This window comes from Electrona antarctica (genome assembly GCF_951216825.1).
Source record: "Electrona antarctica genome assembly, chromosome: 15".
Taxonomy (NCBI): Eukaryota; Metazoa; Chordata; class Actinopteri; order Myctophiformes; family Myctophidae; genus Electrona; species Electrona antarctica.
In genome coordinates this window covers 42458089-42473716 of record NC_136796.1, presented here as the reverse complement: position 1 = coordinate 42473716, position 15628 = coordinate 42458089, and the positions used below count along the sequence as shown (strand labels likewise).

Genomic DNA, 15628 nt, shown 5'->3' with positions numbered 1-15628 from the left:
AATCAGTGCTGCAGACGAACTTGATTTCAATTCGGAGGGTTGTACTGGCAATCATTCCCTCATGCATTTCTCATTTCCATGGCGTTTGGCCTCCGGGGATACAGTTAAAATATTCCCATGCTGTCCATCTCTGTCAACAGCGCCCTACTATTCCCACAGCAGGGATCAAGGAGACACATATTGCACTACTATCTGTGTAAGACAATACGCTACTGAAGGCTGCATAAGGTTTATGATTTCATAATTCAATTTCTGTACAAAAAAACAAAAGAAAAGTAAATGCATCCGTTGCAATATAGGTTCTTCTTTAATCTTCTCTAAATGAACAAAACAAACACACGTCCTATGTTTCTTTGGTATAGCGGGTGAAAAAATCAGCTCGATACCCTTTCTGTCGAACCGTTTGGCGTTTTCCGTCAACGGAATAAAACGTTGAACTCCCCTGATGTTCGCGCGCAGTGGGCGACAGCTGGCAAAGTGTCGGTTGGGTTTCTTTGTGCTGAAGATGATTGTGGAGGATCGTTTTCCAAAGTGTAAACCAGTGGTTCTCAAAGTAGGGTCCAGAGACCCTCATCCCTCACCCCCCCCCCCCCCAAAAAAAATTTAATAAATAGCACCGACATCCACTTTAAACCCATATATAAACTACAAGCTCACAACTCGTCGCGATGCCAATGCACTGTGAGCTTGTAGATCTGCCATTTAAAAAAATATATTTGAGAATCTTTTTGAAACGTTTTAACAACACAAATCTTGTATGGGGGAGGGGGGGGGGGGTCTTTGGCACAACATATTTTGAGATGGGGGGGGGGGTCTGTGGCCAAAATAATGCATACTAATTTGAGTGTCCTTGTCCTTGACATGAAACCGTTTGAGAACTACTGGTGTAAGCAAACATTCTACATTTGTATGATTTTGTTTTATTTTTTTTCCCGTTTGTTTTGTCTGTTCTGTTCTGTTAGATTTTGTTTGTTTGTTTGTGTGTTTGTTTGTGTGTGCATGGTTTGGTGTGGCTGACTCTCTGGCTCGTGTGAGCAGGATGATGATGTCATGATTACACACTTGAATAAAAAGGAAAAAAAACAAAACAACAGCTGATCCTCCTTCCAACACGACCTGCTAAATCCTTTCTTCTGCTGCTTCCTTCCAAGTCTACACAGTGCTTAATTCCTAAATTCTTAGGTGCCGGAGCTCGGGTGCGTGCACGCACGCATGCACGCACGCACGCACACGTGCACGCACATGCACGTGCAAAATTCGTTTTTTTTAATCCCTGATGTTTTTGCCTTTTTTTAGCACAACCAACGGCCAGCCCACCCATCAGAACACAATAGAGTAGGCATATAGACGTTTTTATATGTCTTTAGTTTAAATGTGCTGATGAATTGAAAATGGAGGACCCTGAAGTAACAAGTCTTAAAGGTATATTCAGTGATTTGACTTAATTCAAATATCACTTATTTTTTATTTTTTTTCTGGATAATCCTCCCTACTATAGAGTGTGCTGACCATATAAGGAGTTCCTCCCTGTCCCCAGTGAGCCCCTGGGGTCAAAAAACCCTAGTTTCAGTTTTGGTGGCGGGTGGCAAAACCGTCATCCAATCAGGATGAGAGGGGCCTACCTCCAATCATGATCGAGTGGGGGCGGGCCTTGGTGCACATGCTGTTGGCCTGTTGCACTTCACCCCACTGTAGAGCGTGCATGTGCATATTTTGTTACCGGGCGGACTGGGTGGTTTTCCAAATCACCCAAATCACTGAATGCTCCTTTAAGCTTTTTCTGGTTTTATACTCGTAGCAGTCAGATTTTGTATTGACCTGTGTAGGCTACCGGTACTTTGGTTTGAACTGTACCCATTCTACAAACGGAATAAAATGTCCAATCAATCAATCAATAACATTTGCAGCAGCTGTTTACACAGGGGCCCGCCGGCTCACAACACACAACTACAGTAGGCATTTGCAGTTCAGTTGGCACAGCGGCTCAACGTCACTGTCTACACCAAATCTATACATACGTGTCATGGTAAATGCCACACATTGTGAGCTTGTAGATCTGCTATCATTGCTTCCGTTTTTAATCTCGCTCCTCCTGACTATACCCCCACATTGCAATTTAAAAACTAAAACTAATACCTAAACGAACCGATCAAACAAAAAAGAAAAAAGTAAAACTAGGCCTGACGTCGAAATTAAAAAAACGTTCGCTCTGAAAGAATATATACCTATATTCAAAGATGTGTGCCGCATTGTTACGATTTTTCAAAAATAGCAGACCTACAAGTTCATAGCGCGCCACTCGGTGGCGCGCTATGTCGTTATCAATGTTTGATAACGACATGGGGCTGTATTTTGCGTGTCTTAAGTACCAGGTCTTATTACTTAACTTAAGACCTGGAGGCGTGATCAATGCCATTTGGCTATTCTGAGTGGCCAAACAGCATTGACCACGCCTCTAGGACTTAAGTTAAGTAATAAGACCTGGTACTTAAGACACGCAAAATACAGCCCCATGATGGTGTCTTAAAAGGTGGTTCTCTTACAACAAAATAACTTTTCCTGCCTTTAGGAGGATGACATGAGAGAGTGAGTCTTCACCGATTAATATAGGAGAGAGACCGATTAGATATGGAGCCTCCAGGCATGAATTAGAACACAGTAAAATCGAATCTTTAGAGAGAAGAGGGGGAAAGGTGACAGAGTCCTGTGGGACTTTTCATCACATCATCAGTGCAAGTCTGTGGAGTAGAACGATTCACAGAGCCAGTACGCAGCTGTAATATATCCTGTATAATGGTGCAACAGTTGATGGAACCAATCAATTATATTGATTATATAATATCCAGTGATTTAATAAAATAATATATTGATACTTGATTCCCATTTTGGGCATGCAGTACAGGTGAAAGGTTTTCGTTGATATTTTAAAAAAAAAAATAGATAGATAGAATAATTGCTAAAGAAAATATCAATAGTCGCATCGGCCAGCCCCTACTTTAGAATGCCTTGTACGAGTTAATTACTAAATTAAACCATGACATTATACAGAAAACTGCATATGGTATAGAGGTCTTGTGGGTGCAGAGCAAGGACTTTGACAGACAAACTCAGTCACTCCTGCCCGCCTTGCCAGTGCCTGCCCTATAGCTGCATCTCTGCCTCATCGGCACCCCAAAGCTTGTGTTGCAGCTGCTGGGATGCGAGGCGATGTGAGCCGCACGACATCGCTTTTCATCGCTACCCACACCTCGGTAATTATACTGTCAGCCATGAACGTCATGGGATCGCAGAGAAGGGCGACACAATAAGAACAGAGAGCGAAGAGGCGTGCGTTCAGGCCCCTCTCACGGCGTCAAAGCCTGTAATTTCACATCTTAAATGATCATGTAAGCGGAGCCAAGTTGTTCTGTTGCGGGACTGTATTCTTCAACACGCACCCAGTGATATAATGGAGCTTTGCAATAAGCAGGTGTCGGCGTTGCACTCTACTCCATTTTTTGGGGGGGTGGAGGGGGGGGGGGGGGGGGGTGATAGAAGGAACCACGGGGGTTGGGGGATGAGATTGAGGAGAGTTGATGAGGTCTGACTGTCAAATGAAAGATGGAGCTACTTAAAGGGAAGCAATGCAACGAGGAAAAAAAAGATTAAGATCTGCTATAAATCAACCCATAGATATAGACTAGAGAAGTCGGATCTGGATAGGAATGAGCTGATGCTATAGATATAATCAAAATGCTAAAATAATATATATGGGGGGGGGGGGTTCAAGTCCATAAAGCTGGCTGCTATCCAGAACTTATTTCAATTTTAGCGAATAAAACTTTGATTTAACCAATCTGTACATGGTAGAGTATAGCATGTCTGCAGAATGCAGTGGTTGGAGCCGGCCTCTTTAATAATTTACAAATGTAGACCCTGTTGTCAAGTAGGCCTGTACAGTACAGTACACACTCTAAGGACATTTGCATAGATTCCGTATTGAATGCACCTTTGAAGTAAGTACTTTTACCCCACTACATCATTCTCAGAGGAAACATTTTTACTTTTTACTCCAACTACTTCGCAGATACAGTAGATTATAACAAAACATAGGCCTGCTCATGCCTGCATTAACCAATTAAACCCTATTGTATGGGCTATTCAAAAATAGATCTACAAGCTCACAACGTGTGACAAGGCAAGCTTAAGTTGGACATTTTTATGTTTGAAAGATTGTGAAAAATGTTTGAATTTGACTTTGGGATGCAATATGTACAGGAGGCTATATATGCACGTATGTTTTGATGCCTTTTTTGTACTTTTACTCAACTAAAATACAGAACTACTAGAGTACATTGTGGTATTGTATATTGCTAGAAAAAATAATCTCTTCCACCATGTTAGTATGACGACATTTTGATTGTAACTTTGCATATTTACATAGAAGTATGAATCTGGAAACTACAATACAGTTGGAGGCCATCGATATTGTCCTTTTCTTTTTGCTGAGGTTTGCGTGATCTGCGCAAAACCCCTTTTGGTGTTTTAAACATTATGTTATAATTTAGCTATTGAAAAATAGCAGATCTACAAGCTCATAGCGCGCCACCGACGCTACGAGTTTGTAGGTCTGCTATTTTCTTTAAATCGTGAAAATATTTATTTCAGAAAACTGGAGGATTTAGAAGGATTTTTTTAAATGTTGAGGTCGGGCCTAAATGGGTCAAATAATAAGGGACAATATCGGTGGCACCCAACTGTACATCGCTGTCAGGTGGAAACCTCCTATGAGGTAAAATAGTGAAAATAGCCGGTATGCTATAGATTGCATGGCCTGACTGTTATTTTCACTGCCTTTGCGCTATACTTGAAATAATGGAGATGCAAGACTTCAGCCAGACGGCAATATTGTATGCAGCATCTTGACTCTTGATGCAGACTGCGTATATATAGTCTTGCAACATCCGACTCGATTAGATACACTGCGGGTCGTAATAGAAAATGTATTATTTATTATCGTTATCATACCTTGAAGGCAGCGCGCCATATTGATCTGTTTCAACAAAAGAATAATGGAAACGCGTGCAGCCTGGCTCGCAGCTTTGATTTGCACAGATCCATAGTCTAGCCATATACAAAATCCATTTCAGAGAGTTAAGATAAAGCTTTGTTGCCTCTGTATAACTATACAGTACCTTGACAGCTACAGAGGCTGTGGTCTGCCATACTGATGATGATGATGGTGAGTCTGTATAGGCTGCCTGCCGCCACGCTGTGGAGGCGTCTCTGGCTCCATCTAGTGGCGAAACAACAAAACATAACAAGACTCAATGTTATTAGGCTATTTTTAGCCAAAGCAAAAGGCCATGCAATTGATTTACAGTGGTGGAAGAAGTTGCCTACTCAGACGTTTTGCTCGGAAGCTAAATCACAATATAAAAATGCTCTGTTGCAAGTAAAAGTACAAAAGTATTGGTAATGCGTTACAGTACTCTTCATCCCTTTCTTACTTTGTTCATGAGATGTATGTATGTTGTATAATGAAAAGAGCGCCCCTCACTTCACACGGGTGTGATTTTTGTATACACAAAAGGGGCTGAAGTGGGCTCTGTAGTAAATTAACCCATTTTGGGCGGGAACCCCTTTTGGTGTTAGCATTATGTTATGCTTTAGCTATTGAAAAATAGCAGATCTACAAGCTCGTAGCGCGCCACCGAGTGGCGCGCTATGAGCTTGTAGGTCTGCTATTTTTTGAAAAATCGAAGAACCACTGACCTAGAAACATAGCTTTTTCAGACAACTGTCAGGATGTAGAAGACATTTTTAGAATCTGAGATGTGGTGGAGTCAAGACTAGTAGTAGTAGGCTACTTGAGGAAATTAGTTACTTTCCGCCCCTGAATTGTATTACCACGAGTCCATGAATTTAGAACAACAGTGGTGGGAACAGTGAAGGTATACGGCCTACGGGCAGTGGGGTGCACAGATAGACACTAGGGGGTGCTAGAGCACCCCCTGCCCTTTTGGCAATGTGCCCTTTTGAAAAAAAAAGAAAAAAAAACTTTTTTTTTCTTCTTTTTTTTTGATTTTTAAAAAATAGCAGACCTACAAGTTCATAGCGCGCCACTCGGTGGCGCGCTATGAGCTTGTAGATCTGCTATTTTTCAATAGCTAAAGCATAACATAATTCTAACACCAAAAGGGGTTCCCGCCCAAAATGGATTAAGGCAACCGGCCGGTTCCACGCGCTGCACAAGGTGCCCTTTTTTAACTTGAGCACCTGCCCCTCTAAATGTCTGTGCACGCCACTGCCTACGGGGCATGCATAGCATACGCCAGCTGCTTCTAAACTGGATTGGAGATCAATGGAGATCACCCTTCTGCACGGTGACCAGGTGACCCTAATCTCTTTAATTACCTTAGGCTGCTAAAACCTTCCAGTGTGCAATGTGTCCCTGCCTGGCATTGACAGAAAGGGCAGGTGATAGTAGGAGCGCAACGTGGAGAAGAAAAACAAACATTCTTCCCTGCAAGCAGGGAGCAATACAAACATGATGCAACAAAGAATCAAGCAAGAAGTCTTTGCCAAACCGGTGAGTGTTATCTAGACTATAGGTTTTCGACCCTTTTCATATCGAGGCCCATTATTTGAGCCACGGACCACCATTTTTTTTTAAAACATATGTTTATTGAATTTTCATAGTACATAGTAACATAGTAATTTCAAAGGAATTATTGACATATATTCCCCAACCCACATCCCCATGGCAGCAAATACAAAACAAAATCTTCGAAGAAATATCAGGAAATGTCCATAATTACAGAACAAATTAAAAAATAATAATCACGGACCACCATTTAATGAGATTTAGCCTCTCAGATCCACTTTTCCATGCTGTATTGATGTTGGTGCCATTAGGAGAGACAACAGGCAAATGATCAAAATAACAATTCTTCTACATTCTGTAATTGTGTAGACTTCTTGTAAATTAACTAATGGAGCAGATATTTAACAATAATGTGATTTTACGCTCTCAAGAGTCAAAGATCTATAAGAGTCCATTTGTGTTAAACGTTCCATCATTTAGATGGGGACCACCTGGAACCCCGTCAAGGACCAGCAGTGGTTCCCAAAACCTTTTAGCTGGAAGCAGTGTTGTTTTTGGCAGCAAATTTCTATTTTAGTTTTAGTCATAGTCTCTTGAATAGTCACATTTTAGTCACCTGGAATGTTTTAGTGTTAGTCTAGTTTTAGTCGACTAAATATCATAAGATTTTAGTCGACTAAATCTACAGTTGATTTAGTCAACTAAAATGTATTTTGGCGGGCCTTGATGCCGTCGTAATGGCAGTTTTTACACTTGCTAACAATAGCAGATCCAGCTTGTAGATCGGCTATTTTCAGCATGCAGCCAATTGTAAAATGACTTATATTGGATCTCTTGTCCACTATTGTCGCTTCCTAACATTTTAGTTTTTATTTGTTGACAAAATCAACAGTATATTTAGTCATAGTTTTAGTCATCATGGCTTAGTTTTTATTTAGTTTTTTCAGTGAAAAAAGGTAGTCGACGAACATTTTTCGTCATAGTATTAGTCGACGAAAACAACACTGGCTGGAAGACCAAAAAAAGAAATGAAACGTTTGCCTGTGGGACCAAAACTATAGGGGAAATAGCAGAAGCTTGTAGATCTGCTATTTGCAATCGAACCTTAGTGTATTATATCCTTTGTCACTGGGTCTGAGAGTTGATGCTAATGTGATTGAGAGTGCCCAGTGAAAGTTAACTTGCTTCCCACGCTAAAGGTGTTGATTGGAGAATATCAATGCTGTCGGGCAGAAACCTCTCAACTTTATCAGTGGTGGAAAAAAGTAGTCAAAAGTTAAACTTAAGTTTACCTATAAGTAAAAGTATCAATACTGCAATGTAGAACTACTACCGTTAGGAAATGTAAAAGTCCGGAATTCAAAATGAAATTGAGTACAAAAGTATCGGCATCAAAATGTACTTAAGAGTACCAAAAGTAAAAGTACTCATTATGCAGGATGTTCCATTTCAAGTTTTACTTGAAAGTAGCAGATCTACAAGCTCACAATTTTCCGCATCGCAACACATTGTGAGCTTGTATTGTGAGCTTGTAGATCGCCTATTTTCATGGCTGAAATGTATATTGGGCGTAAGTGGTTAATATATGTTTTGTAATAATAATCAAAATTAACAAAGTAACTCAAATAAATGTAGTGGAGTAAAAGTACAATACTTGCCTCTGAGATGTAGTGGAAAAGTACTGGAAATTATACTCCAGTAAAGTACAAATACCTCAAAAATTTACTTACATATACAGTACTTAAGTAAATGTACTTGGTTACTTTCCACCACTGATATCTATAACAATATTTTTACCTTTTTGTGTTTATCATACTACAGTGTTACACATAAGTATAAAAGTAGCAGATCTGCAAGCTCAAAAAACCTCGAAGGGACGGTTTTGAGCTGTCGATCCGATACTCCGAAATGTTAGTATTGAATTTGAATCCTGAAGAGTAACAGTTTTGGACATAATGTGTGAGACTTCTACCAATAGTCTGTATGGGTCTTCTGATACTGTATGTTTAGACTGTGAATAGCTATTCAGGACATAATAATAATACAGTAACTGTTTACAATACAGTGCAGCATACAGGAGTTTAAGGTATATTCTCATCTCCATTGAAGCAGCAGACTTCAGAGATGTTGCGATTGCTGAACACATTTTCAGATAAAACCTGTAATGAATAAATAAAATCGCAAAAAAAACATTTCAATGTAACTATCTCACCTTGAGGCACCATTTATTTGGTCTACTGAAATAAGATTTATGGGGTTCCTTGAAATAAAAAAAAAGGTTTTGAGAACCACTCGTATTTAAGCAATATTACACTCGAGGGTGTGGGTTAACGTGATTATTGCCACGACAGGGATGCGGTGAGGAACGAGACGAAGTCGAGTTCCGCAAGCATCACTGAAGTGGCAATAATCACGTTAACCCACACCCTCGAGTGTAATATTGCAATTATACAACAGTTACCCTTAAAACTAAGAAAATCGCTGAAAGAATATATTTTTTTAATGACAGATGTAGTCACTACGACCACAAATGTCCCAAGAAACTAGCTAGCCTAGCCACCGAGTTTGCTAGCGCTCTGGGAAAACAGAGCAGCTGAATTTTGTTTTGATTAGGTGGTGAATGGTGCTGGTTTAACCCACGGCTAGAAGGCTGTTTCAACCAATCAGATTGCTTCCTCGAAATGACCTGTGGTATAATGGGCTATAATTGTCATTGCAATGCCAAGTATGTTTCTTTGATGTAACTGAACTTGGAACTTTGAACTGAAGCACGTCGTCTCTTTTGTTTCAGCTGGGGGCGCCTCGGCCAGACGAGCTGCCCTCCCCCCACATTAAAAATACCCCCGCCTGTCTCAACGGTCAGCACTTCCGGCTCACGCCTAAAAGTGGCCACAATCCAAAAGCACCTGGCGCCCGTCTGTCAGCCGCGCCGCACCGGGACGAGGCCGAGGCTCGTCTTACGCCGGCATTCCCGACCCTTGAGTGCGCGTCACAGATGCCTCTCAGGTAGGTGTCGTGGGAATTCTGGATCAATCGATGAGGCAATAGGAGTCGAGAGAGATGATATTCTAGTTGGTGATATGGTTGATTTAATGTACAAGACAGCATGGGGAGAAGTACAACACTGGGTGGGGGTACTGGTACGGTAGTTCTGCCAAAGAGCACAGGTCTCAAACCAAACATACTGTACAGTAGGCTGTACCCAAAACAATAGCTATCAGGCTTAGTGGATTGATTGATTGATTGATTGATTGATTGATTGATTGATTTAAATATTTATTAACAGTTTTACAGTACAATTCAAGCACAACTCAATACAAAGACTGTTAGCTGTGCATGGACGACCCAATAAAGCATTACACTTGTTTACAAGAGGGTCCACCATGTTCGAGACATCTAGGCTCTTACAAGCTACAGAAGCCTACAATAATAAGTGATGGCAAAAATATAAAGGTTAGATTTAAACCATGATAACAATATACTATAATTAATCATTCTTCTGCTTAGGCCTGTCACAACTACATATCTGTCTTGTTTGTTTCCTCAACTATTGTAGCCACTTCCTTCTAAAAGCTTCTATTATATTAATTCATTGATACTGATCGCCATTATTTGAGATCATTGCAATTATTTTGCATCTGTGTGCCTACATTCTGAAAGTATGCAATATTGAAATGCATGGCCTGTTTTGGCCACAGCACGTCATTGAATTTTGAATATTGCTAGCGATCATCATCAGCCATTTCTTCGTATATTGTATAGTTTGCGTCAACAGAAATGTCATGATCGTGACTTTCTCTCTGCTCAGGTTCCCCGTGCCCGACTCCGAGAACCTGCCTCCGCGACGCCCGCTGAAGCTGGCGCCGCTGGAGCTGCCGGAGGTGGTGAGGGAATCTCAGAGGGAGAAAACCCGAGGCCTCCCGCAGGAAGCCACGATCAAGGCCGTGTCCCGGAAACTGGACACGGGAGGGAACGGGCCGTGTCCCCGCAAGGTGAAGGCCTGCGCTCGAAAGGGTCCGGTCAAGGCCCCCGCGTGCCCGTCACTGATGTCTTCCGAGCCGGTCAAAGGCCTGCCGCCACCGCAGCAGCAAGGGGCGGCGGCTCCGCGGGCCCGGCTGGCGCGAGCACGACCGGTGGAGCTGTCCGCAGATCACCTGGAGGCCGTGGTGTGCAGGGGGACCCCGGCCCCCAGCAAGCCTGCCCCGCCCTCTCTTTTCCCCAGCGTCAACGCCAACGCGAGGACCTCCGCTGGCCGCGCCGCAGAGGGCACGTGCCGGAATGCCAGCGTGCTGTATCAGCAGCAGGAGCAGCAGCAGCAGGAGGTTGGCAGGAGGCGACTGCGTCTCAGAAGGGCTGAACGGCTGGAAGAGGATCAGGGCAAATCAAACACGTCAACAGGGGGATTATCTGCAGATGAAAGCAAGGTGGCCCAAGGGCTCCAGCAACGCAGAGGGCAGCAGCAGCAGCGGACAGAGCTAGGGACTCTGAGGCTTCTGGAGAAGCCATCAAAGAGAAACCCGGTGCCCCAGCAGCCTGGGAATATGATGGAGGTGTCAGGGAGAGCACTCAGGAGGATTGCAGTCGGCAATCTGCAGGGTGCAAGTCCTCTCGCTGTGTAACCACCAGCACACTGTGTGAGTTCACGGGGATATATAAGGACTGAGAAATGAACCCGAAAATATATCCCCTCTCGAATAATTGAGAAGCAAGTTTTTCTTTCAACAAATCAACATGAATCGACTACTAAATTGATTAGTGTGATTAACCATGTCGCCCAGTGTCATACTTTTTTGTACTGTACAATGGTGACGGACAAACATCGCGAAAATAGCTCACTACGCATCGCAGGCTTTTGTGGGCTTGTTGTAGATCACCTATATTCACCATATATTCACCACGAAGAGCCCAGGAGGACTGCAGTCAACTCTGACCCCTGTAAAACCACACTTGGAAGTAGTGGGAATGCACTTGACCGCGTTAAGCCGAGTGTGAAAGTGACGCTTCTAACAGGAGATTAGAGAGGAAAAGCCCTGCCCGGGGCCTCTGACAAAAGCATAGCGATGCAGTCCATCAGCCAGGACTCTTGCCATAATTAACAGTAACTCTATCTAGCTAAATAGTGTTAATACACTCGTTTGTCTTGCCAACCCTCACTCTGTAGCCTAGTCACAAACAGGGTTGGAAAGTTTCAATCCGGGACTTATTTGAATTAATACAACATTATTGTAAACCATCAATGTGGTGTGTTTATCCACTTTTAACTATCACATTGGGGGTGTTTGAGAGATGCAATATATGAGCACAATGAAAACATGCCAGTATCGGAGTTGCCTCCGTTACTGCCTAGTCTCGCGTAGGCCAGACAACTATTCCACAATCTCCGAATGCTATATAGAGTCTGGAACTATAGCCCCCATGAGCTGAGTAACGGAAGCTGCCATTTACGTTCACGAATATATATTTTTTGATTTCCTTTTCTGCTAAGCAAAAAGCTATATATGCTTAGATGTTTTCTATTTATATTAGGATAAATGTGCGCGACTGTAAAGACGAAACGGAAGTGGCGAGGAGGCTCCACTTCCGCTGTATCCCATACTCATGAGACCTCTTCCATTGGCCAAAGCAAAGTTACTATATTTACCCAGGGTAACTGGACTAAGCATCAGATACTTGTTTACAGCCAGGCCCTGCTCATAGAACATTTCATGGTAGTGGTTCAATGCCTTGCTCAAGGGCACTTCAGCGGTGGTAATTTTAACGTGCCGAACGGATACGAACTGGCGACCTTCCGGTATCAAGACCGCTCCGCAAACCGCTCGGCCACCGCTGCCACCTTATCACCTGTATGATGTATGATGAAGCGTTTGGAAATCACAGAGGCAACAGTGGTAACGCGAGACTAGTTACTGCCTAAACTGCTAGTATGTCGGCGAGTGTGAATACAGCAGTTCATAGCAGCTGAAGCAGTATGTACAGTGTCGAGTGTCGACAAAAGTGAATAAAGGAAATGATAATCCTCTTTTGAATGTTATTTAAAGTAATCTATTCTTTAAATCCTGAAGTTACCAGTGGTTCCCAACCTTTTGTTCTGTATCAGATCAGGGCTCACTTGAAAATCTTGAAGGTGTTTTCTCCCTATAACCATCTGACCTCGGCTGCTGCTGTGGTCTGATGTGGACTAATAAACCCGTAAGGGTCCATGACAGTGTTGTTTTCGTCGACTAAAACTAAGACGAAAAATGTTCGTCGACTACCTTTTTTCACTGACGCAAAACGAAATGGAAACTAAATGAAAGCTAAGCTACGATGACTAAAACTGAGACTAAATATACTGACAATTTCGTCAACAAATAAAAACTAGACTAAAATGTTAGGAAGGGACTAGTGGACAAGAGATCCAGTATAAGTCATTTTACACTAGGTTGCATGCTGAAAATAGCAGATCTACAAGCTCACTAACTTGTAGATCGGCTATTTTCAGCAAGTGTAAAAACATCAAGGCCCACTAAAATACATTTTAGTTGACTAAATCAACTGTAGATTTAGTCGACTAAAATCTTAACACTAGACTTAACACTAAAACATTCCCAGGTGACTAAAATGTGACTGAAACTAAATGAAAACTATTGAAGAGACTATGACTAAAACTAAAATTTGCTGCCAAAAACAACACTGGTCCATGATCCATTTTGTTCCTTAGTATGGTGACCCCCTGGAACCCCTTTGAGGACTCCCCTTGGGTCCCCGGAGGCCACTGTGAGAACCACTGGGGAGTGGTTGTTGCAATAATGGAAAAAAAAAACTGATGGCAGTTTCTTAATATAACTTTGACTAAAAGTGTTTTCGCCACCAATAAGCCATTGGCATCAAAAGCGTCCGTTCCGTTTAGTAATGATGTTCACCCCAGTGTTATTTAATTAAATCAGATAACAAATAAATTGTATTACAGTGCCAAACCACAACGAGCTGTCTCAAGAATCTTTACATAATGGAGCAGAGACCCGACATCTTCCCCACGCATCCAACAAACATTTGGCGACCATGGCAGGGTTGAGACAATGGAAAATAAATAAATAAAATTAGGTAAAGTAAATTGCATCAAAACACTTGCCAGGAATCCATGTTAGCTGTGCGTCTTGTTGTCCCTTCTCCAGATCAGACGTTTGTACTGATTCAATTAGACAGAGCAGGTGCAGGTGGTGGCATATCAAAAGCAAATTAGTGTTAGAGGGGGTTCGGCCAAGGCATTTAAAGGTGTAGTTAAATGTACGTTTTTCACACCTTTAGACCATATCTGTTGTCATCAATATGGGCATACCTAACAAAGGATGCCAAAAAAAATGGGAAAATTCTCATTTCTGTGTGTTTTTATATCAAAAGTCCATAAAAATATATTTTTGTATTACTTCCTGAAAACGAAAACGTGCTGCGTGATGACGTGTCGAAGCCCACATCTATAAAAGCCCATTGCTTCTTTGTCCTCCTCCACAGCTGGTTTTGATTAAAGAACTATTCCGTTTTTAATCTCATTCAAGATGACATCCAGACAGTGTGTTACTCGTTTTAACTTAATCATCACGCTAAAATATGTATATAGGTTCTGTATAGGTTAGAAATAATCCCCTGGCTTTTCCCCACGTCTTTGTCACTTACTTTGTCTACAAACGTGAGAGGAAGTCAGACTCAGAGACCCCATAGCCTGGAGGGATGCGATGCTCTGATTGGTTCAGAAACTTCAGAGCCAGCGTTTCAAGCGGAAAATTCAAAATAAAATGCCCACCATTTCCGTTTCACTACACCTTTAAACCCCATACATACGACATTGTTGAGCGGAGTCCCTCAGGGCTCTGTACAAGTGTTTTTGCTCAACATTAAATGTTGTATCAAATGTTCTATGTTGTATCATTCCAGCCCTCATAAATGCTGAAAGTTGCGGTGATTCCGACGTATGATAAATGAGGGCCATATAGTGTCTATTTTAAGTCATGATGATGTACTGTACAATGATAAGAGCGCCTCACTTCACACAGGTGTGATTTCTCTTTAACCTTGAAAATGTTGTTTTCATTAGACTGATTATTAACTTAAAAGTATACTACATTGGTTCCATTGATCCAAGTCAGAATCTGACCACTTAATAAGGCAGTGTTAATTTTTAGAACATGTTTATTTTGATCAATGAGCAATTGTGTTCGGGCTTGGATCAATGTAACATGGCTTTAAGTTACTCTTTATTGGTATCACAATGAAAACAAAAATGTCAAGGTTTAACCCATTTAGACCTGAGACCGATTCTACTGAATCGTTCTCAAACATTTTCATGTCAAGGACCCCTAAGAATTATATGTAATTGGCCACGACCCCTATCTGATAATATGTTGTTCCAGGGACCCCCCAGAAGCAAAGATTTGAGTTAAAAATGTTCGCTCTGAAAGAATATATATTCAAAGATTTGAGTTAAAAATGTTCGCTCTGAAAGAATATATATTCAAAGATTTGCGCCACATTTTGCGATATTTCAAAAATAGCAGGCCTACAATCTCGAAGATGTTGGCCTCTCCAGTGTTCATCTAGGGGCCTCTATTGTGTACTATAGTGGCCCCTCAGTGGTTCTCAAACTTTATCATGTCAAGGACACCCAAATTGATATGTATTTGACCGGGGACCCCCATCTGAAAAGGCTTTGTGCCAGGGACCCCGAGAAGAGAAGATGTGTTAAAAATATTATAATAACATTTTTGAATAGCCAAAAGTATTTTGGTTAAAGTGGTTAAAATGATTGTGGTGCTACAATAACTACAATTGCTGGAGACCCCCTGGACCCCTAGCTGGGGGTCCCTGGACCCCACTTTGAGAACCAATGTACTAAATGCTGGGTGTCACAGCATTTAGGTGTGGGGGTGTGCTAGGGTTTCACAGAGAGAAGCAGATAAGAGCAGGGGTGACCTTCGGTGACATTAATCGATTTTGACATGCTTTTTGATTTATGTTTCAAATAAATGAAGAAACCTCTGTCTGTCTGGAACCCCCCCCCCCCCCATT

At 42.0% G+C, this 15628-nt stretch overlaps 1 protein-coding gene across 1 annotated transcript; it reads left to right on the top strand.

Moving 5' to 3' along the window:
- Nucleotides 1–6437: 6437 nt before the first annotated feature.
- Nucleotides 6438–11261, top strand: LOC306938248 (uncharacterized protein). Its single transcript, XM_079522322.1, has 3 exons — nucleotides 6438–6571; nucleotides 9378–9592; nucleotides 10395–11261. Exons 1-3 carry the CDS (start codon nucleotides 6530–6532, stop codon nucleotides 11203–11205), a joined length of 1068 nt encoding a protein of 355 aa, XP_079378448.1. The 5' UTR covers nucleotides 6438–6529; the 3' UTR covers nucleotides 11206–11261.
- The last annotated feature ends 4367 nt before the right edge of the window (nucleotides 11262–15628 follow it).